Source organism: Neofelis nebulosa, chromosome 4, assembly GCF_028018385.1.
Source record: "Neofelis nebulosa isolate mNeoNeb1 chromosome 4, mNeoNeb1.pri, whole genome shotgun sequence".
NCBI classification, from domain to species: domain Eukaryota; kingdom Metazoa; phylum Chordata; class Mammalia; order Carnivora; family Felidae; genus Neofelis; species Neofelis nebulosa.
Genome location: NC_080785.1, coordinates 115,031,974 through 115,056,966, shown reverse-complemented (window position 1 = coordinate 115,056,966; position 24,993 = coordinate 115,031,974). Strand labels below are relative to the sequence as shown.

Below are 24,993 nucleotides of genomic sequence, written 5' to 3'. Positions count from 1 at the left end.
GTCATTTTCTAGCTATAGAGGTTACAGAAACTTTCTTCAGAGTCACACAGCTGAGAGGAGATAAAATTTGATCCTAAATCTGTTCCATTCAGAGCCAAAGATCCTAAATGTGACCTAGGTCTATCACCCTTACTGTATAATTTTTTCCTCTTAACCTTATCACAGAAGCCACCATTTGGGTTCCAAGCATTGTTATTCATAAAAACATCATAGCACTTATTCTCTTCCCAGGTCTCAGAGCATTGGAAATTCATGACTGAAATCAGGGCTAGAAATGAAAACTATCGAAACCATTATCACCAACATCAAGAACCCAGAAATCATTCTATAACCTTAGTTTTCCTTAAAACACAAAACAAACAAAAAACAACAACAACAAAACCCTAAACCTTGAAATAGTTCAGTTGCACTTGTCCATTTTATTGACAGTTCACGATGAAAAGATTTTCAAGTATATTTACCATACGTAGAACTCATGCCTAAGAGTTATCCTCCCCAGAGAGACTAAAAGCTCAACACTAAGCATCTATTCTATAGGACTTCTGTTCAAGGGACCTTGCTACAATCCAGCCAGGACAGCAGTGTCACCACAGGCTGAGGACCAGGGCATGGGCTTAGCCCCTCTGTATGGAATGGGATGGTAGGATAGCCCTTGGGAAGAGATTCTTCTCATACTAATATGGGCGGAAATGTGCACTCTCTCAGTATATACACTAGCTACTGACAGTCTCTTGGGGAACTTTCTGTGTTCTCATCTGCCCTAAGGTGGTTGTGAGCCCATTATATACAGGCCCTGGATGAATGCAATTAGCTCCTTTCCCAGTTGGGGCAGTTACATAGGCAGAATCCTAGTATCTACTACATAAAACTATACAAGACCCATTTTCAAGTCATAATGAGCAAAACAAAAGAGAAAAAATAATTTGGCTATGACGTTCCTAATTCTGAGGAACAGTAAAACCTCTAATGTTGGGCCCATTACTTCTGAATTTCCAAACACTCAGATATGTGTTCCCTACTGGTGTGAGGTTAAAATGACTTATATGAGCTTCAGTGTTTATGATAAAATATTATACAATACAGACATAATGGGAATATAATCTTTAACTTCTTTCATTTACTTATTAGAACTCTTCTATGTTTACTTTATAATAGATAGTCCATAAAATCACTTTTTAGAATGGGTAAACATTATAGAAATTATGTAGTTATGGTATCATATTGTTCACTTATACCAACCTTGGAATAAACTGTAAATTGAAAGCAATCCTTTTACTCATTCACTCAAATTACCTGTCTGCCCTGATAGTCTTTCAAATTTGTGTTATGTAACTAATGTTTTTTCTGCCATTCATCTTTGTTCATGTTTTTTGGTTTGGCCTTGTGATTCAGCTTGCTGAGGTAACTATGAGTCTTTAATCTGTGTCATCAATATATTATCTCTTCTTCTTGGCTTGTTGATTAAGATTTCAATACACATATCTTCCCTTTGTTCAATGGGCCAGAGGCAGCTTCAGAGCCCTGGGGAAGACTAAACTTCCCATAAGTGAATATCAATTAGTAACAATAACACTAGTAATAATGGTTATTGTAATAGATAATTAGTACATACTGAACATCAGTATGTGCTAATCACTGTTCTAAGCACTTTACAAGCAATATCCCATTGATTGATTCCTCACAATAACCTTATGAGGTAAGTACTACTATCACATACTTTTCAGCAAGGCACTGAAAAGTTAACTTTCAAGGTCAAAATAGCTAGAAAGTGGGGCACTGAACTTGACTCCAAGTGGGGGCCCATACACTTAACTACTAGGATATACTGCCTCTCAATGTGGATGCACATAAGTAATAAAATGGTACTACATCCCAAGAATTTGAGACAGTTTAGACTTTTGCATTAAAAGTAGTAAGTTAGTTCAATCAATGTAAACTTTTCTTTTTTTCTTTTTTAAGAATAAATGAGGTTGTACTATACTTGAGGCCCAAGAAGCACAACTCCTTAGTGAAATTCAAAGGCAGGTTTGTTCTAGAAAGGATTCAGAAGGCAGGTCTGCCTTTGGGCAGGTGGCTGGAACGAAGTGGGACTGGTGCAAGTACCTGAATGCGCTGAGGTGAGGCTACCGCAGAGTCGGTGGAGATTATCTGGATGCGCGGGGAGGGGCTGGTCATCCCTGGAGATTCCGGCCGAGAGGTCTGTGTCCGTGGTACCTGTGGGCAAGAAATGGGCTGGATCACAAGGGGGCTTACAAAAATGTCCAGTGGTAGCTGAGGACCATGCCTCTTGCTTTCACTGTGGCTTTGAGTAATACACTTGAGTAGTTTTGGTATTTGGACCCAGAATGACAAAGAAACCAATGAGATACTGCCACAGGATGGCTAAGAAAATACAATCTTAAAAGAGTTATTTCTAATGTTGAAGATGCAAAAACCAACCAACCAACCCCTCCCCAAATAACCCCCCCACAAAAACACAGGAATTTTCAAATCTGCTCATATAACTTTCATAAAATAAAGTACTAAAGTAACTTTTTAGAAATGGTATTTGAATGTTTTCACTGTCCCCAAAACCAGCTGTAAAACACTCCTTTAAGATGACAGTTTCCAGAAGAAAGGCTCTCACAAACACCATAGAGGATGGCAAAAAAAAACCCAGCAGTACACTGAAAACTTCTGGGATCAGTACTTGTGAAAGAGTCCTGGCAATATCCCAGCCCCGCTGGGATGGGGCTGGGAAAAGCCCATCAGTTATACAAAGGTCTGGAATTTCATCAATACCTACCAAAAGGCAAGGTTCAAGGTTCTGAGTGGTCACCTGGGCACCTGAAGTGGGCAGATACTTTTCCTTGAATAAAAGCACATCATGAACCAATGCTTTACAAACGCTTCCAAAAAACAGAAGAGGGAACACTCCTCAAATTCATTCTATGACCAAAACTAGGCAAAGACATCACAAGAAAAGAAAACTACAGGCCATTATTCCTTATGAGTATAGATGTAACAATCCTGAACAAAACACTAGCAAACTGAATCCAGAGGCATATAAAAAAATCATATACCATGACTAAGTGGGATTTACCCCAAAAATGCATGATCGGTTCACCATATTAATTAAACAATGTAATACACTATATTAACAGAGGACAAAAGCCTCATCATCTCACACAGAAAAACCATCCAACAAAATCCAAATCCAATGCCATTTCATGATAAAAACATTCAACAAACTAGAAACTAGTAAGTTCTCAATCTGATAGAGTATCTATAAAATACTCACAGCTTAACAGAACACTTAATGGTGAAAGACTGACAGCTTTCTTCCTAAGATCAGGAACTAGACAAAGATGTCTGCTTTTGCCACGTGAACTCAACACTGTACTGCAGGTTCTAGCCAGAGCAATTAGGGAAGAAAAAGAAAGAAAAGCATCCAGACTGGGAAACAAAGAAGGAATACTATTTCTATTTACAGAGAATATGATCATGACATGACATGATCATAGAGAAAGTCCTAAAAAACAAAAAACAAAAAACCATTAGAACTAGTAAATGAGTCCCAAGGTTGGGACTTAGATCAATATATAAAAATCAACTGTATTTCTATGCAAGAGCAAGGAACAACCAGAAAATGAAATTAAGGAAGTATTCCCACCTCCAGAGCATTAAAAACAGGAATAAATACATCAAAAGAAGTGTAACACTTATACACTGAAAACTGTACACATCATTGAAAGAAATTTAAGAAGGCCTAAATAAATGTAAAGACATCTGTGTTCATGGGTCAGAAGATTAATACTGTTAAGCTCTTAATACTACTCAAACCGATCTACAGATTCAGCATAATTGCTATCAAAACTCTAGCTGCCTTTATTGCATAAATTGACAAGCTGATCCCAAAATTTTTATGAAAATCCAAGGCAATCAGAATAGCTCAAACAATCTTGAATGTTTTGGGGTGCCTGGCTGGCTCAATCAGTAGAGCATGCAACTTTCGGTCTTGGGGTTGTAAATCTGAACCCTACATGGGGTGTAGAGATTACTTAAAGATAAAATCTATTGAAAAAAAAAAACCAACAAAACAATCATTAATTGTTCTGAGTTGGAGGACTCACACTTCTTGATATCAAAACTTATCACAAAGCTACAATAACCAAAACAGTATGGCACTGGTATAAGAACAGATATTTAGACCAATAAAAATGAATAAAAAGCTCATAAATAAACCCTCACATATATGGTCAAATGATTTTCCACAAAAGTGCCATGACAGCTCAATGGGGAAAAGAGAGTCTTTTCAACAAAAGGTGATGAAGCAACTGGACACAACATACCATATGAATGAAACTGGACCCCTCCCTCATACCATCCAAGCAAATATTAACTCGAGAGAGAAAGGACTCTGGAAAAAGATGGCAGAGTGGGAAGCACCAGGAATTTGTCTCCCCACCAAACCTTAACTGCACAGGTAGAATCTGACTCATGTAACTATTTTGGAACTCTGGAGTCTATTGGATATTGAAGGCTTGCAACTTCCAGGGGAAGGCCTGGACAATAAGCTGTAGTTAGTTTCTCAATTTTGGCTTCTCTTAACAGCTGGTAGCAGCTGCCCATCTTCCATGTCTACTCTGAAGCCATGGGCACATGTTCCAGAAACAGCTTGCATACAGCTTGTGGGAGCCCAGGTGGACAAAAGGATCCTTGTCCTCCACAAATACGGGAGATGTGTGCTCCAGTCGCTGACTGCTACTTCTAATCACAGAAGTGCAGAAAAAGAAGGGACAGCCATTGTTGCTGTACTTCCCCCTATTGTTGCAAGCCCCTCTGTTTCAAGCTTGAGTGACTTCCAGGGGCCTTAAAGTCCTGGATTATTTCTCCCCACTCCTCTATTTTTCTGTTTTTCCTCTTTTGGGATCCAAACATTAAAGACAAGGACATTCAAGAGCAAATGCATATACAGGAAAAAACAGACAGTGACTGTACATGTCTAGGGGAAGGCACAGGTCTGAGAAAAGACCTCAGAAGTCCTTAAGTTTATACGTCAGGATGATCCTTAGCACAGAGACAGCCTAAACATTAAAAAACAAAAATAAAAACAGTAACAAAAACCAGCAAATTCTAGGAAGGGGGGAGAATCAGATTCCCAGAGTTACCACATTAATAGATTCAAATATCAAGTTTTCAACAACAAAAAAAAAATCACAAGGCATAAAAAGAAACTGGAAAGTATGGGCTATCTAAAAGAAAAAAATAAATCAACAGAAATGATTGCTGAAAAATCTCTGATGTCAGGTCTACTAGACAAAGACTTTAAAAACAACTATCTGAAAGTTCCTCAAAAAACTAAAGGAAGATGGGCAGTAGCCAGAACCCAAAAGGGATTAAAAAAACAAAAACAAAAACAAAAATCCTAAAGAGAAACCAAAAATAAACTCTGGAGCTGAAAAGTAAAATAACTGAAGTGAAAAATTCACTAGTGGGATTCAAAATCAGATTTGATCAAGCAGAATAATTAAAAACCTTGAGGGGCGCCTGGGTGGCGCAGTCGGTTAAGCGTCCGACTTCAGCCAGGTCACGATCTCGCGGTCCGTGAGTTCGAGCCCCGCGTCAGGCTCTGGGCTGATGGCTCGGAGCCTGGAGCCTGTTTCCGATTCTGTGTCTCCCTCTCTCTCTGCCCCTCCCCCATTCATGCCCTGTCTCTCTCTGTCCCAAAAATAAATAAAAAATGTTGAAAAAAAAAATTAAAAAAAAAAACAAAAACAAAACCTTGAAGACAGAACAATGGAAATTAGAGTCTGAAAAGCAAAACAAAACAACAAAAACATTGAAGAAAGCTGACCAGTGTTACGGAGCCTACAGGCCATCAAGTAGACCAACATATGCACTGTGGGAGTCCATGAGGAGGAGAGAGAGAGAAAGGGGCAGAGAGAATATTTGAAGAAATAATGCCAGAAAACTCCCCAAAATCTGAAGAAAGACATGAATATAAATACCTAAGTAGTTCAATGAATTCTATATAAGAGGACCTCAAAGACACATTATAATCAAACTTTCAAAAGACAAAGACAAAGAATGCTGAAAGCAGCAAGAGAGCAGTAACTCACATACAAGGGAACAATTATGTTACTTGCGGATTTCTCACTGAAAACTGTGGAGGTTGGGGCGCCTAGGTGGCTCAATCGGTTGAGCATCCGACTTTGGCTCAGGTCATGATCTCACGGTTTGTGAGTTTGAGCCCCGCATTGGGCTCTGTGCTGACAGCTCTGAGCCTGGAGCCTGCTTTGGATTCTGTGTCTCCCTCTCTCTCTGCCCCTCCCCCACTCATACTCGCTCTCTCTCTCTCTCTCTCTCAGAAATAAACATTAAAAAAAAAAAAAACTGTAGAGGTCAGAAGATAGTGGGCTGATATATTCCAAGTGTTCAAAGAAAAAAAACCTATCAACCAAGAATCTTATACCTGGAAAAACTGTCCTTCAAAAGTGAGGGAGAAATTAAGACATTTCCAGATAAACAAAAGCTGAGAGAGTTCATGATCAGTAGACCCACCCTGCAAGAAATGCTCAAGGGAGTCCTGCACAGTGAAATGAAAGGTCATTAGACACTAACCTGAAGCTACCTGGAGAAATAAAGATCTCAAGAAAGGTAAATACATGGGTAATTATAAAAGCTAGTATTATTGTAACAATGGCTTATAATGTATTTTTTGTTTCCTACATGATTTAAAAGACTAACATGTTTAAAGAAAAAAAAAACTATTAGTGTAAAAGCTTGTATTATTGTAAGTTTGGTTAGGAACTCCAAATCTTGCTTTCTACATAATGCATTTAAAATAATTATTAGTTTATGTTTTGGAACACATAATATACAAAGATGTAATTTTGTGACATGAACCAAAAGGGATAGAACAGAGCTCAAAGGAGGAAAGTTTTTGTATATCACTGAAGTTAAGCTGGTATAAATTCAAACTAGAGTGAATGGATGTTAAATATAATTACCATGGTAACCACAAAGAAAATAGCTATAAAATATACAAAAGGAAATGAAAAAGGATTTTAAACATCTTACTACACACAAAAAAAATCAACTGAATACAAAAGATAGGAATGTAAGAAATGGGGAACAAAAAAAGCTTTATAAGGCATACAAAAAAAACAAGTAACAAAATGACATATAAGTCCCTCCTTATCGTAATTCTCTAAATGCAAATACATTAACCTTTCCATTCGAAAGAGAGATTGGCAGAATGTATAGAAACTCATGTTCCAACTATATGCTATCTACAAGAAACTCATTTTAGAACCAAGACAGAAATAGAACCAAATGACACAAATACCTAGAAAATGAAAGGAAGGAGAAAGATATTCCATACAAATAGTAACCAAAAGAACCACAGGTGGCTGTACTAATATCAAACAAAATAAACTAAATTTTAAAAGGTTACAAGGACAAAGAAGGACACTATACATTAACAAAAGGTTTCAATGTAGCAAGAAGATGTAACAATTACATTTACACATCTAATAACAGACCACAAAAATATGTGAAGAAAAAACTGACAGAATTTAAGGCCGAAATAGTTCTGCAATAATGGCTGGAGACTTTGAGGTACCTTGGGCTTGGTCAGTCAAGTATCTGACTTCAGCTCAGGTCATGGCCAGTTAAGCATCTGACTTCGGCTCAGGTCACAATCTCGTGGTTTGTGAGTTTGAGTCCAGCGTTAGGCTTCATGTTGACAGTGCAGAGTTGGCTTAGGATTCTCTCTCTCTCTCCTCCTCTCCTTGCCCCCACCCCACTTGTACTCTTCTCTCTTAAAATAATAAATAAACTTATAAAAAAAAAAATAGTTGGAGACTTCAATACCCAATCTGAATAATGGATAGAACAGACAGACATAGTTATATGCAAAGAAATAGAGAACTTAATACAACAAACCAACCACACACTATACAGAACACTTTACCCAGAAACAACAATACTCAGAAAAATTTCTCAGGTACACACGGGACATTCTCTAGGACAGACCAGGTGAGGTCACAAGTTAAGCTTCAACAGATTTTAAAAGACAGGTCACATACAAGGTATCTTCTCTGACCATAAGGGAATAAAGTTAGAAATCATCAACGAGTGAACCAAGAAATGTCCCAAACATGTGGAAATTAAACAATACCATTCTTGGTGTTGGATCAAAGAGGAAATTATAAGGGATATTAGAAAAAGCTTACAGATGGATGAAAACAAACAAAACATTTATAGGACAAATGTGAAAGCAGTGTTAAGGGGTAAATTTATGAACTATAAATGTTTTGATTAAAAAACCAGAAAGATTCAAGTGAACAATGTAACTTTATAACTTATAGAACTAGAAAAAGAATAAACTGAACCAAAGCTAGCCGGAGACAAGAAATAATAAGATTATCAAAGAGATAAAGAAATACAGAAAAATAGAGAAAAATCAATTAAAACAAACGTTGGTTCTTTGAAAAGATCAACAAAATTGACTAATCTGTAGCTAGATGGACTAAAGGAAAAAAAAAAAGAGAAAAGACTGCGATACTAAAATCAGAAATGAAAGTGAAGACATTACTATCAATTCTATAGAACCATAAGGATTATAAGAGAATATTAAGAACAGCTCTATGCCAACAAAATTGTTGGCATCAGATGGACAAAGGCCTAGAAACACAAAACCTACCATGACTAAATCATGAAGAAATATAAAATATGAATAGATCTATAACTATGAAGGAGACTGAACCAATTATCAAAAATTTCCCCACAAAGAAAATCCCTGACCTGATGGCTCACTGGTGATTTCTACCAAACTTTAAAGAAAAACTAGTATTAAGCCTTCTCAAACTTTCCCCAAACACTGAACAGGAACACTTCTAACTCCTTCTATGAGGCTAGCATTACCCTGATACCAAAGCCAGACAAAGACACTACAAGAAAACTACAGACCAGTATCTCTTATGAACTGATACAAAAATCCTCAACAAAATACTAGCAAACAGAACTCAGCAGCATACTAAAATAATTAAACACCTTGACATGAAATGGATTTATTCCTGTAACACAAGGTTCAAAATACAAAATCAATGTGACATACCATGTTAGCAGAATTACAGCAGGGGTGGGGGAGAATCACACAATCACCTCAATAGCTGGAGAAAAAGCATTTCATGATAAAAACACTCAACAAACTAGGAACACAAGAAAACTATCTCCACATAATAAAACTATATGAAAAACTCACAGTGAATATCATACTCAATGGTGAAAGATATGAAAGTTTTTCCTTAAGATAAGGAACAAAGCAAGGATGCCTGCTTTTACCACTTCTACTCAATCTAGTACTAGAAGTTCTAGCCAGAGCAATTAGGCAAGAAAAGGAAAGAAAAGGCATCCAAATCGTAAATAAGGAGTAAAATAATCTGTTTGCAAATGATATGATCAAGGATTCCCCATCAAGAAAAGTCTGTTAGAAAAAGTCTGTTAGAGTTTTGGTTGAATCTATTGTTACCCTGTGAGTTAATTCTACCAATTTCAGATATATGGAATTCTTAACTGATTGAATAATATGCTATTTTCTGGTTTAGATACTCACTTTACCTGTAAAACATTGTAAAGCAATCAACATAATATGAGTACCATAGGCTATGGAATCAGACAGAGCTGGGCTCTGAAACATGTACTATCACCCTAAGCAAGCCACCTAAACCCTCTAAACTTCAGTTTCCTGAAATTTAACATGGATATATTGTTACTACTTTATGAGACTGATGAAAGGGACAATGAATGTTAAGTATTAATTCCATTCAACACTTAGTAGCTATTAATACTATCACAAACTTCCTGAAAATTTCTCTAAAATCTGAGTTATAGTGTGTAAACATTAATGTCACATGTGATAAACTGTACTAGTGAGGCTCTCCTTGACCAGAAAATTATTTTTGTTCTTATTAAAAAGTATTAAATCCTACCTCATATCATCTATAGAAAAATTTTTTTTTTAATGTTTATTCATTTTTGAGAGACAGAGAGAGACACAGCACGAGTGGGGGAGGGGCAGAGAAAGAGGGAGACACAGAACCCGAAGCAGGCCCCAGGCTCTGAGCTGTCAGCACAGAGCCTGATGTGGGGCTCGAACCCACAGACCACGAGATCATGACCTGAGCTGAAGTTAGACACTTAACTGACTGAGCCACCCAGGTACCCCTACAAAAAAAAAATTGTTTATAAATTTTTTTAAATGTTTATTTATTTTTGAGAGAGAGAGAGAGACAGACAGACAGACAGAGACAGAGCATGAGTGGGGGAGGGGCAGAGAGAGAGAGGGGGGAGACAGAATCTGAAACAGAACCCCAGGCTCTGAGCTGTCGGCACAGAGCCCGATGCGGGGCTTGAACCCACAGACAGCAAGATCATGACCTGAGCCAAAGTCGGATGCTCAACCAACTGAGCCACCCAGGCACCCCCTCCCCAAATTTAATGGGCAAAAGAGTTGAACAGACATTTCTCCAAAGAAAATATTCAAATGGCCAATAAGCCGAAGAAAATTGCTCAACATCATTAATCATTAGGGAAATGTAAATCAAAACCACATTAAGATATCATTTCCCATGCATTAGGATGGTTATAATAAAAAAGAGGGATGCCTGGGTGGCTCAGTTGGTTAAACATTCAACTCTTGGTTTTGGCTCAGGTCATTCATGATTTGTGGGTTCGAATCCCGCATCAGGTTCTGCACTGGTAGTGCAGAGCCTGCTTGGGATTCTCTCTCTCCCTCTCTCTCTGCCCCTCCCCTGCTTGCATCCTCTCTCTCTCAAAATAAATAAACTAAAAAAAAAAAAAAAAAAAAAAAAAGAGTAACAGCATTCAAAAAGTATTTCATCGGGTCTCAAAGAAGGTTTCTATGTTAGTAAGCTAAAGAAGCTCTTGTCTGTGCTTCACTTGAACCTGCTATGTGTTAACCCTGTGCCACACTAGAGCTTGCTGCATGCTGTTGTACAATCAAAAGCAGTTCTCCCCTCTAGCATCTGTTGGGCAAGATGGACAGCTATAGTGGAAGAAGCACAGGTTGGGTAAGGCTTCTACAAATTTGTCTGAGATGCGGTACAGATCACGTTGGCAATGTTGCCTGGTAGTTCAGTAATACATTCAGATTGGATGAACAACCCAAAATACCCCTCATATTTATTAGAGGGATGATTAACTCTGAAAGTGACAGGTTAATGGGAAAATACTTGGGGTCCCCCACTCCCGTGGCCTTTAATTTTTTTTTTTCAACGTTTTTCATTTATTTTTGGACAGAGAGAGACAGAGCATGAATGGGGGAGGGGCAGAGAGAGAGGGAGACACAGAATCGGAAACAGGCTCCAGGCTCCGAGCCATCAGCCCAGAGCCTGACGCGGGGCTCGAACTCACGGACCGCGAGATCGTGACCTGGCTGAAGTCGGACGCTTAACCGACTGCGCCACCCAGGCGCCCCTCCCGTGGCCTTTAGAGAGAAGGTGTGTTCTAGTGCAGCAGGGGCAGTTTAGATATGATCTGGCTTGAAGGCAAAGTCCTGCCATGATGGGACTGCTCAGAAATTCTTGCAGCTGTGTGAATTTAGAGCCTGATGTTATAAACACACATCAAGGTGGGGGATATACTTTTTTTTTTTTCCAGAAGCATATTGTTGAGTATCATTTAGCACAGTTGTAGGAAAGTCAATTTGGTAACAGGACATAAAAATATTAGATGTATTTCTGACGAGTGGAAGCATCTCCTTTCCATCCTTTCCTGGTTATCTTTTCAGTGCCCGATATCAGTCTTGGCCCTCTGCCTTAGCCTACTTTCAACTCCCTCAGTCTGCTCAAGTTGCAAAGGACAGGATCATTAATTCATACTGAATGAAAAATATAAATGCCTGGCAATACCCAGGTGTGTGCACCCTGGCCAGAGCACCTGCATTTTGACAGGAAAAATTGCCAGTCCAAAGGACTCAATTAAACCACAAGCAAGGTGTGAAAGTATGTTTGGACATAGGTGTTCCAGGGCATGGTCTCTTGACTCACATTTAAAAGGGTAAAAATCAGCTCTTCTATTTTGCATCCTTTGTAAAGTGAATTGTGCTTCCCCAACATACAAATATTTACAGTCTAATGAGTTTAATAAAAGCCCTGCTCCTCAGGCCAGCCTTTTCTGATCCCTCAGGTTGGTATACATGTTCTGTTCTAGGTGCCGAGAGTTCCTGCATCTCAGCACTCTCCACAAGGCACCTACTGTAACTGCTTAAGTCTACCTCAGAGGGCAGTAGGAAACACTTCCTACTTTTCCTTTTTTCCCAAGGCTAGGTTCATTTTAGGGCCACAATGCTTGCTTAATGAATGAACACTTCCTAACTTTAGGAATGAGTAAGAAATCTGTTTTATAGTCCTTGGTCCTAAACTGTGCCAAGACCTTTTTTTCTCTTACTCCACTCTTATGCCTGTCTGCTAATTAGACATCCTGCAGGTACTGCACAACACCTGCCCTGGCAGTTTATTACATAAACCAAGGCATACAGGCTTTCACTGACACACCTGGGTTTATGAGGCTGATGGGAAAGTTCATACATTTTCACCCTGGAGTGAGAACCTTCTCTATTCCATTATAAGAAAGCATTGCTGGGGGCGCCTGGGTGGCGCAGTCGGTTAAGCGGCCGACTTCAGCCAGGTCACGATCTCGCGGTCCGTGAGTTCGAGCCCCGCGTCGGGCTCTGTGCTGACAGCTCGGAGCCTGGAGCCTGTTTCCAATTCTGTGTCTCCCTCTCTCTGCCCCTCCCCCGTTCATGCTCTGTCTCTCTCTGTCCCAAAAATAAATAAAAAACGTTGAAAAAAAATAAAAAAAATAAAAAAAAAAGAAAGCATTGCTGTAGCAGCACTTTTTAAAGGAATAAATTCTTAGGAAAATTTTCTACGGTGATTACATGCTAAAAGATAGACATTTAGATTGAAAAGAATGCCCACAGCATTGAGCTAAAGAGCAAATATTAAGAGTTTCTAAATCTATAATTTATTCTGAGTTTTGGCTGCAACATTCCCATGGGTTATTAATAGGGCAACCAAGTTCACACCCTGTGAAAAAAACAGATCATGCAGACCCAATATGTTACGAATCTCAACCACAAACTTCTGACTTCTCAACATTCCCAGTGAAATTATGAACAAAGTAAATGCCTAAGTAGGGTAAAGGCACTTTACCTCCAGCCTGAATTGAAATGTACCACACCCTCCTTTTATTTCAAAGGACCATTAAATAGTAAGTGTAGTGAAGGGTCAATGGGCAAAGAGTTAAGTCCTCTTTGTGCTGCAACTTGCACCAGAGTGCACAGGAGTGTTGATCTTCAAAGTGCTCATTGCTCACCTCATACAAAGGATTAGGACCTTACAATGCCAGTGTGCTGTGTTCCTAAAAAATAAATTATCTTGATGACTGGTAAGTCCCAGGCTCTTCTTTAAACTAAAGTCAATTAAGGATTCAAAACTGAACATTACAAATCAGCCTCACTGATTCATATCAGAGCTGATTAACCAGTTTTTAATTTTCCAGTTGATAATGTTTAAAAAGATAGAACTATAACCCTAAATTTCTTGGCACAAAAACAAAGATCCACACAGTCAACAACCACTACCCACCCACATTATATAAAAACAATGAGGTGTTAAGAGCAACTCTCTGTTCATAAGCAGGTCAATCTGTGAAAACAAACAAGGAAGCAGCTTTTGCCCTATTTAACTTAACCAGCATAATCAAATACAAGTTCCTACGAAGACATAACTTGCTGGGTGCTAATAAGCACAGCAACAGACACTAAATGGAATTCCTTCATATACATACCAGGCATTTAAATCCACTGTTCTTTTGCCAACTGCTCTAAAAACAAGTACCTATGAAACATACTGCTTTTCAAGGAGGCTTCCCCCAGAAACACAGAGAATGAGAACAGGCTTCAAAATTGCAGTCTTGTTGTTCTTAGGACCCTTAAAACTTACCATGCCAATGGCTCCCTCCAGCTTTATTTACATTTTTCCTCAGCAACCTCCCAGGCCAGAGAGCCCCACCAAAAGGGTTGGTTGGGGAAGCGCAGGCATTTGCTTTCAAACCGCCAGTGCAGATTCCATTCACCAAAACCAGACAGAGCTGTTTAAAGATGCCCTCTCTACGACCCTGCTTGCTGAAGGTCAAGTACACTATCACTCCCTGTAACCAAGGAAGCAAAATTGACATGTTCCTGCCGTTTCACCAGCTGCTAAAGCAGTTTGTCTAATAATATGATTAATTGCTTCTAGGGAAGATGTACTTTGCTTTACAAAGTTCTCCCTTCACCTAGGTTGCTGCCTTTGCTAAATGTGCACCCCCCCCCCCCCCCGCCCCACCAGCTTCCCCTTAAAGACCACCTTTCCTGAACTGAGAGCTCCTGAGAGCATGTTACCATGGAATCTAACCAACTCAAAACAGTCCTAAAACTATAAAGAGTGGAGGTAAGATTTGGAGAACTCAGAAATACCACATTCTGCATATAGCATTTTCAACTTCACAGTACATCAAGCCAACATTTTTAAAGACATGGGGTCTTCGCAAACTACTATACCATTCAAAGGGAAGGCAACATAACAATCACAAGAATAATAGCACTGGGCACATTTAACAAATATTTTACTACACCCACCCAATATGTGCCAGGCTTATGAGTACAGGTCAGAGTTCTAGCCCCTGTAGCCTCTCATACTCGCAGGAAGGTGAGCACATGTAGTCTGTGCAAATGAGGATGCTGTATGTAGTAACTGGCCATGGAATGGCTCAAGTCTCAGTGTCAGCCCTCCCCCGCAGGCCATAGAGGGAAGAGCTTCTGAGGTCACTGTTAGAGATGGGGCTGTAACTAATACTCAGATCCTCTGGCTGCTAGACAAGAGCACCTGTCTCTAAGCCAAACTGTAGCCTTCTGTTTGACATGTAACTTAACTACCTGTTTCAATACCTGGGCAAAGAACTAATATAAAGTGAATGCTGGCCAATCACCAAAAACAGACAAAACAAATGAAAGCGGGGGGGGGGGGGGGGAGTAGGAAGAAAGAGGTTTTAGGGATATTTACTTTTATTTATTTATTTATTTATTTATTTATTTATTTATTTATTTATTTTTTTTTTTTTCAACGTTTTTTATTTATTTTTGGGACAGAGAGAGACAGAGCATGAACGGGGGAGGGGCAGAGAGAGAGGGAGACACAGAATCGGAAACAGGCTCCAGGCTCCGAGCCATCAGCCCAGAGCCTGACGCGGGGCTCGAACTCACGGACCGCGAGATCGTGACCTGGCTGAAGTCGGACGCTTAACCGACTGCGCCACCCAGGCGCCCCAGGATATTTACTTTTATATAGGATAAGAGGAGGGAACTGATAGAGTAAGGAAATTTTTAATAGTAAGTTCACTGTGTTATAAACAATGAATTTCTACTCCACAGAAGTTTGTATACATACTAACTTAAAACAATCTAAGTTAAAGGAATATGCCACCTATTTTTTAGGTTCTGGCACAAACCTAGGCATCCCAACCTAAAAGGGAAAAATTAATTCAGGAGTAAAAAAAGAGAGAGGATTCTCCTTTTTACCTATTTTTTTTTACATTAGAGAGCGTGTGTGCTCAAGTGGGGGACAGTGAGAGAGAATCTAAAGCAGAGAGCATGGAGCCTGAGATGCAGGGCTTGATCCCACGACCCTGGGATCATGACCTGAGCTGAAATCTGGAGTCGGACGTTCAACCAACTGAGCTACCCGGTGCCCTAAGGATTCTCCTTTTTTAAAAAGGAAACTAAAAGTCCCCCTACCTCAACAACTATTTAAAGTTCTATGTTACTGAAACGTAACATTCAGTAAAGCTAATAAGTGATGTGTAAAATGAAAGATTAATACAAAGAAGCAAAAAGCTCCAAGGCCCAACTGTTCAGGTCAATAGGTCTGTTCTTCTCATCATAAAAATCTGTACACGCCCTCTGATCTGGTGATTCTACTTCTGGGAATCCACCTTACATAAACTATCCTAAATACAGAAATGGCTTTATCAGTGTGTGCTCCTAAATTATTTTTCTAGGGAATACAGGAATTCCCTCTCTCAGGGGTCTGGATAAAGTAGCGTCCACCTTCAACTGTAGAAGCAGAAAGTGCCAGATACTTGCAGGTCTAGCTTACCTTAGTGGGCAGTGGGTTGATCAGATGTTCGTGCTGAGACTACTGGCAGCAGGAACCCCATGGCCAGCCTAGGCAGTGTTGTGGTGTATAGCCATAGCTTCACCAAACTGGCTCTTTGGGGAGATTTGTTTTCATAGCTGCAAAGCTACATTTCTAGTCCTCCTGTAACTCTGTCAAGTTAATCCAATCCTTCCCCACACATAGTTTAACTCCGTGTTTTTTAAGAATCCTATTTTTTTTTAAATCAGCAACAGCTGGTTTTTCTTGTTTGTTTTGGGCACCCTCAACTGGTAAAGAATGGATGTATTTAACCTAAAGGTCAGAATCAACTTAAATGTCCCAAACTAGGAGATAGGTTAGTAAATTATTCTATGCTCCCTTGATACAATATTATGTAGCTATGAAAAATGTTGGTTATGCAGGCTATGTAGCAACCTGTGGAAAGGATATTTACATTTATTCTGTCAAACAACAATCTAGGTGTGCACACTGATTACAGCTGGATGACGTGCATGTGAAAAGAAGACCAAAAAAGAATATGCTTATTCATTCAATAAAGAAATCTTAATATTGAGTGCTTACTATGTTCCAGGCACTCGAAAGTGTTTTACACTGGGAAGACAAACAGCAAGTGAAACAAAGTTCCTGCCTTTCTGCAACTTACATTCTATTGTGATAAATAAAAAAGTATATATGTTTTTTATTTTATTATTTTTATTATTTTTTTAATGTTTATTTATTTTTGAGAGAGACATAGTGTGAGCGGGGAAGAGGCAGAGAGAGGGAGACACAGACTCTGAAGCAAGCTCCAGGCTCTGAGAGCTGTCAGCACAGAGCCTGATGCAGGCTCTGTGAGCTTGAACTCACGAACTGTGAGATCATGACCTGGGCTGAAGTCAGAAGCTTAACCAACCGATCCACCCAGGTGCCCCTATGTTTTTTAGATAATGATAAGCATTTTGGAGAAAAGTAAGATGTAAGAGGGATAAAGGGTGACCGAGGTGGAAATGGTTGTTATTTTATACAAGAAGTGATAAAGTAATAAAATGATAGTGTTAAGATGTGCTCAAATATAGAAATATGGCTTTCTTTTCTCCTCTGCAAATTTTCCAGCATGTTTTACCACTTTCATAATCAATTAAAAAAAAAATTTCCAAAAAAGTTACCTTTTAAAACCAGCAAATATTGCTAGAATTTGGTATTATGAATGATCTTATTTTCTACCCCAAGTCTGATATAATGAGTGTTCTTCATACTTTTCTTCATTTTAAAAAGAAAAACTTTTCTACGCATTCAAGAAAATATATATATTTTTTTGTAAGATGAGAGTCTACTGTGAAAAAGAATTCTCGGTCTCCATGTCCTTTGAAGGACTGCTACTGAAGATATTTTAAAACCATGCTATATTTCTGCAACTACAAATCTAAACTGAATCATCCTGGTAGGCAGCTAGTTACAGGGAAACTCATTACACTTAGAACACCAGCTCCTGTCTGGGTGGCTTTGGACAAGTCCCTTAATTGTTCTAAGCCTCTGCTTACTCATTTGTAAAACTGAGGTGGATACCTCTTACTTCACAGAATAATGGGAGGATTAAAATGAGGCAATGAAGTACAATGCATTATATAAATACAGAGCATTCCTACTAAAATTTCCCTGACGAAATCCAATGCACAATGCTAAACCTATCACCCTGAATAAGATGTTATCTCCTATGCAAATGTTCATTTGTTTGTTTATAGACAAGATGGTTTCATTTCTAATCCTCCATTTTCTGTGACCAATAAAAGGCTACAGTCTCCAAAATCTTCTTAAAAGTATGAGGCACTAAAGGTATACATATACCTCAAATGCAGTGAGATTTCAAGAAAGGAGATGTTTTCTATGATAGAACGTTACTATTCTCCCCAAGACATACTTATCATAGGAAATTATTTTGGCACAATCCTTCTACGTAAGGTATGTCATATCTACAAGGGCATCATGCTTCATCATTTTCTCCTTTTTGACAATTCCACTTATCAACTCTTTTTCCCTCTCCATACTACCAGTAAGTTGTCTTACTTATAAGACTAGTTTTATTCTAAGTCCACTGTGTATATTTCATTTACAAAACAGCTTCACTTTACTACCCTTAACTCATAGCTTACGTCTGTGCAACTATCTGAATTTTCCATTACATCTTCTATGATAGCTATGCCCAAGTATTTACATGAAATACATACTACTTTTTAATAACTTGCTTCTTTTTATTTCTCTTGAATTTAGTTATTGTACTATACTGATTTTTGGAAATTATTTCTGTATTAATGGATATATTTACTATGAGTATCACTTTGGTATAGTAAAAGAGTCATTAAGAAACACTGCAATAAAAAGGGGGTGCTGGGTCTGAAGGAACAGACAACTCCTTGAAGGAAGGGTCACATGGTATGTACTCAATGAATGCTTGCTGAATTAACAACAGAGTTTATCAGTGGCTCAGCTACTTCTTGTATATAAAGCTATAGGATTGTTAACTGTCAAAAAAAAAAAAACACAAAAAAACCAAAACCCCACAAAAACTTGGAAGGTAACATTTTGCCCAGATAGCTTTTGAATCAGTGATTCTACTTCTGGTCTAGAGAAATACACCCAACATGTGAGCCCAACAAGGCATCATATACAAAGATGTTCGTTGTAGCACTATTTATGTTTGGGAAAATCTGGAAACAACTCAAAAATGTGCTTCTATAGTGGAGTGGCTACATAAATAGAGCTCTAATTTATGTAATACTACATGATAGTAAAAAGAATTATATAGATTTGAGTAACTGGAACTCTTGTACACTACTGGTAGGAATATAAAATGCTACTATTTTGAAAATCAATCATTATATTTGAGACAAAGTAAAAAAGGCAACTTATAGAACATCTTATCTAGTGTGGTTCCATTTATGCTAAATTTAAAAATCTATAAACACTTAACCCTTGAAAAACATGGGTTTGAAGTGCATGAGTACCCTTACATGAAGATTTTTTACAATAAATGCAGTGTGATACTGTGTATGTATTTTCCCTTCCTTATGACTTTCTTAATAGCATTCTTTCTCTAGTTTACTTTGTTGTAAGACTATAATACATACAACATACAAAACATGTGTTAATCATTTTATGTTATTGATAAGGCTTCCAGTCAATAGGAGGCTATCAGAAGTTAAGTTTTGGGGGAGTCAAAAATTATACATGGATATTCAACTATGCGGGGTTTGGCATACCATCCGAGCCCCCACGTTCTTTAAGGATCAAATGTACTTCTATAGTGACATATACATGAATATAAATACTTAGGAAAAAACCCTGGAAGGTAACACACCAAAGTAAAACAAATTTCAAGAACTGTTATTATACAGACCAGATTTTCTGATTATATTAAGTTTAAAAAGTTACAAAAAAGATAATTATCAATGTAAAACTTAGAACTATAAAACTGATAGAGAAAACAAGGGGGAAAATCTTTGTGATCTTGTGTTAGGTAAAGATTTTTAGTAGGACATCCAAAGTATGATTCATAAAAAAAAAACTGATAAATTAGACTTCATCAAAGTAAAAAATTTGTGTTCTTCAAAAGACATGGTTAAGAGAATGAAAGATGAACCACAGACTAGGAGAAAGTATTTGGAAACCTGTTAAGGACATGTAATCCAGAATACACAAAGAACTCTCAAAATTGAATAAGAAAGCAAACAATTTAAAAAAATGGGCATAAGATTTCAACAGATGAAAGATGATATATGCATGGCAAATAAACACATGAAGGATACTCAACATTAGTCATTAGAGAAATGGAAACTAAAACTACCATGAGGAACCAGTACACATCTACAAGAATGCCTGACATTAAACAGACTGACCACACCAAGTATTGGCAGGGTTGTAGAGCAAGTAGCACTTTTGTATACTGCTGGAAGGAATACAAAATGGTACAACTACTTTGGAAATCAAGTGGGCAGTTTTTACACAAGAGAAATGAAAGCCTATGTTCTCATGAACACTCGTACAGAAATGTTCATAACAGGGGCACCTGGGTAGCTCGGTCGGTTAAGCGTCTGACTTCGGCTCAGGTCATGATCTCGTTGTTTGTGAGTTCAAGCCCCACATCAGGTTCTGTGCTGGCTGTGTGGAGCCTGGAACCTACTTCAGATTCTGTCTCCCTCTCTCTCTGCCCCTCCCCTGCTTGAGCTCTGTCTCTCTCGCTTTCAAAAATAAACATTTAAAAAAATGTTCATAACATCTTTAGTTGTAATAGGCAAAAAAAAAAAAAAAAAAAAAAAAAAGGGAAACAGCTTAAATGTCTATCCATTTAGGATAAAAGTATTTATCCATTCAGGCTAAAGAAAATTTGCAATACAATGGATACACTTTTATAAAAAATGAACGAAGTACTGATACATATAAAACATGGATGAGTCTGAAAATAATGATGCTGAATGAAAGAAGCCAGATAAGAAAGGGTATATACTGTATGATTTCTTTCATAGAAAATTCTACAAACTGCAAATCAATCTAAATGATAGGAAGATAACCATTGGCTGCGTGGAAGTGATATGGCTAGAGCTCTACCTAGAAGATAATAGATAGCTGAATTGTTGTATTAGAAAAGAAGAAAGGCTAAGAAATCAATAAGCTAAGATCCATCCTAAGAACTTACAAAAAGAATACCAAAATAAGGGCCAAAAAGCAGAAGAAAATAATAAAAACAGAAACTAATCAGAGATAAAATAGCTCTCTGGTGAAACCAATCAAAGGGAAAATAAGAGATACACAAATAATACTAGGAATAAAAGAGGGCTGTAACTAGAGTTGCCTCAAATGTTAAAATATAAAACAAATATATTCTGAACAGAATGCCAATAAACTTGAAAATTTGACAAAACAAATTCTTAGAAAAAGGTGTAACTTATTAAAACTGAGTGAAGTACAAATAAAAAATTTGAATAGTCCTTTAGCCATTAAAGAAACTGAAACAATAGTTAAAAATCTTTCCATGCCTTAGTAGTTTTACTGGTGCATTCTGTAAGCATTCAAGAACCAAGAAATTTCCAATTTTACATAAATTATTACAAAAAGTAGAAAAGGAAGGGACTTACTCCCAATTCTCTTTATGAGGCTATGCTAACCTTGATACCGAAACATAAAAAAAATTTTTAACATTTATTTATTGTTCAGAGAGTGTGAGCAGGGGAGGGGCAGAGAGAGGGAGACACAGAATCCAAAGCAGGCTCCAGGCTCTGAACTATCAGCACAGCACCTGATGTGGGGCTCGAACCTGCGAACCGCAAGATCATGACCTGAGCCAAAGTCGGACACTTAACCAAATGAGCCACCCAGGTGCCCCCCAAAACATAAGAAAAATTAAAAGTCAATCCTACTCATGAACATGATAGACAATTCCTAAACAGAGTGTTAGCAAACTGAATCCAAAATGTGTGTGTGTGTGTGTGTGTGTGTGTGTGTGTGTGTGTGTGTGTGTAAATCATGTTTGAGATTAACCCCAGAATCAAGATGGGCTTAAAATTACAAATCAATCTAATTCACTACAGTAGCCAGTCAACAGAGAAATCATATGATAATTAAGGTGCCAGAGGGGGAAAAAAAAAGGTGATAAAATCCAACATCTGCTGAGTATATAACAACTTTTCCTCCAACTGGGAACAGAAGAGAATGTCCTGGACTGATAAAGAGAAAAGGTTCATACAAACATCATATCTAATTAATTGCTGAAAGCATTCCTTTCAAGATGAGGAACAAGGCAATGCCACCTGTTCCTTCTATTCAACATTGTACTGGAGATCTAGCTAGGATTGTAAGGCAAGACAAAAACATAAGGATTAGAAAGAAAAAAAAAATCCAAATGAACATATAGCGAAATTATTAGAATAAGAGAAAGGCTGCTCAATTAAAAAAATTATAAACTTGCATTTCTATATACCAGCAAAGTTGGAAAATAAAAAGTTTAATATACTTGTAAACAGCATCACAGAACATAAAGTATGTATTAGGAAGCAAATAAAAAAATGTTATATCTTTATGAAAAAAATAAAGAAAACAAGTAAATGGAAAGATCTGCCATGTTTATAGAAGAGAGTGATATGAAGTAAAGTTATAAGATCATATAGGGTAACAGCTTGATTTGATGCCACATATAAGCCCAAATTGTTGGAGAACACAGAAACAGAAAAAGCTAGTCCTTGGAGAGAGGATATAAATTTGACTCTCAGAACAAAGCAAGGAGGAGTGATCATGTGTCCCCAGAAGGAGTTTGAAAGAGATGTTACTGGACAGCTTCCTGGTTCCATACAGCCTGATCGTACATCCTGAGATTCAGTTCTGTGAATATCCTTCCAACAAATCTTTTTTCACTTAAGCAAGTTTGAGTGTCACTTGTACAAAGCATGCTCCCCCTCTTCCCTGCCTGGAATATATCCCACACCCAGATACTCACCAGGATCACTCTTACTTCATTCAGGTCTCCATTTAAATGTCACCTTCTAACCTTCTAAGAGTCTTCCCTGAATGTGCTTAGATATTGTCACTTTCTATCTCTTCCCTTTTCTTTATAGCACTTATCACTCTCTTGACATTTTACTTGTTTAGATGTTTGTTTCCTTCCCAACAGAATAGAAACTTCACGTGAGCAGAATGTTCATCTTGAAAATCAGAACAATGCCTAGTACACAGCACACTGTAAGCACCCCTTAACTACTTGTTGAATGGATAAATGAACGAGTATTTTTGGAGCGCCTATGAAGAATTTCAATTCCAAGTACTTTTCTTGCCTTCCAATTAAATACAGCAAATACATTCCACATGCATTTATCATCTCTATTCCTTTACCAAATCTAAGTATGAATAAAGGATAAAAAAATGTACAGACCCACAAGGACAAAAAGGATAGTCAGGAAGAGGGCAGTGGATCACAAATACTAACAAACTTCAGGAAGACAGAAAACAGAAGAAGGAATGGAAACCAACTCAGTGAGTGGAGAACTTGGTGTGGTGCTGCCATTTCTTCTTTCTGTGCCTTTCACAGAACTTCCAACAGCGCTATGTAGAGACAGAGCATTCAGAGGTTCATGACCTCTGTGGTCCATAGGAACCACTATGAGGGGGACTCAGGAAAAGAACTTGCTATTTTCGGTGGAAAACCAGTGGCAGTTGCTAACTATGATGATTTTGTACTTTGGATCTGGATTTGCTACACCTTTTTATTATTATTTTTTAACGTTTATTTATTCTTGAGAGAGAGAGAGAGACAGAGAGAGACAGAGCATGAGCCAGGGAGGGGCAGAGTGAGAGAGGGACACAGAATCGGAAGCAGACTCCAAGTTCTGAGCTGTCAGCATAGAGCCTGACACAGGGCTCGAACTTATGAGCTGTGAGATCATGACCTGAGCCTAAGTCAGATGTTTAACTGACTGAGCCACCCAGGTGCCCCACTGCTGCACCTTTAAAAAAATTTTTTTTTAAGTTTATTTATTTTGAAAGAGACAGAGACAGTGTGAACAGGAGAAGGGCAGAAATAGAGGGGGAGAGAGAGAGAATCCCAAGCAGACTCTGCACCATCAGCACAGAGCCCGACATGGGGCTCGAATTCAGGAAAGCATGAGATCATGACCTGAGCTGAAACCGAGAATCAAACGCTTAACTGACTGAACCACCCAGGTGACCCTGCACCTTTTTTTTTTTTTTAATAGTAAGATACCAACTGCTTAAGAAATAGATATGCTTTAATTAATCCATTACATAGATGTGAAAAGCAGCATTTTAATTAAGAGGTGCAATCTCTTTGAAAAACAGATCGAACTCCTGAATTCAAATTACTCGTTCTATTTGTAAATAAACCTAGGATATGGATCCTTAATGCCTCTTTTCTGAAACATGGGATGTAATAATTGTGCTTACTTTATTTGGGAAATATTCCAGTATTAGTTTGTTTGGTCGAAATAGGTGTGTGGATTTAGCTTCTTTCCTGGTTTTATTTTTTAACTTTTTTAAATGTTTATTTATGTCTGAAAGAGAAAGAGTGCACAAGCAGGGGAGGGGCAGAGAGAGAAAGAGAGAGAGAATCTCAAGCAGGCTGCCCACTGTCAGCACAGAGCCCAATGCATGGCTCAAATTCATGAACCGCATGAGATCATGACCTGAGCCAAAATCAAGAGTCTGATACTTAACTGACTGAGCCACCCAAGCACTCCTGTTTCTTGGTTTTAAACTTTGAGATTTTAATTCTTGATTAATTTGATTTCGAAAATTTGATTAATTTCAAGGCCAACAGAAGGGCTAGAAACTAATTCCCACCTCAGAACCTTGTTAGTAATTTATGTTTATTTAAAAAAATGCAAACTTGACTTTGTTGTCCCACATGAAAAAGAGGAAGAAGTATATTTTTAGTCTTCTTCACTTGGAAGCAGTAAAATTGTTTTTCTTCATGAGTGATAAGTAATCATGAGGAAAACCAATACGGAGTGAAGTCCAAGAGCTTTTCTTTCCCTTCCAGACCTGTGATCTAAAACTAAAATATCTGCCTCGATAGATTTGCTATTGCCCAATACCAGTCTTGTTTAGACTGAATATGGAATATTTGGGATGAAATGCAACAGCACGTTAAAACAGAATATAGAAATATTCCAAGTTCATTCTGGAACTTTAGTAGAAATGGACTAAAAGATGGTTCTGATTAGTAACTGTATCAGTGAAACAAATTTATATTATGGACAGTGAAATGCTACTAGCTACTTAAAAG

General features: G+C 38.0%; 1 protein-coding gene across 3 annotated transcripts in view; it reads right to left on the bottom strand.

Moving 5' to 3' along the window:
- Positions 1 to 24,993, bottom strand: part of NR2C2 (nuclear receptor subfamily 2 group C member 2) — a 101,218-nt gene that overhangs the window by 47,081 nt on the left and 29,144 nt on the right. For all 3 annotated transcript variants that reach the window (XM_058725888.1, XM_058725890.1, XM_058725889.1), the window contains one exon: positions 2,104 to 2,214. In XM_058725888.1, coding sequence (XP_058581871.1) covers positions 2,104 to 2,214 — 111 coding nt within the window. The remainder of the gene's footprint in view (positions 1 to 2,103; positions 2,215 to 24,993) is intronic.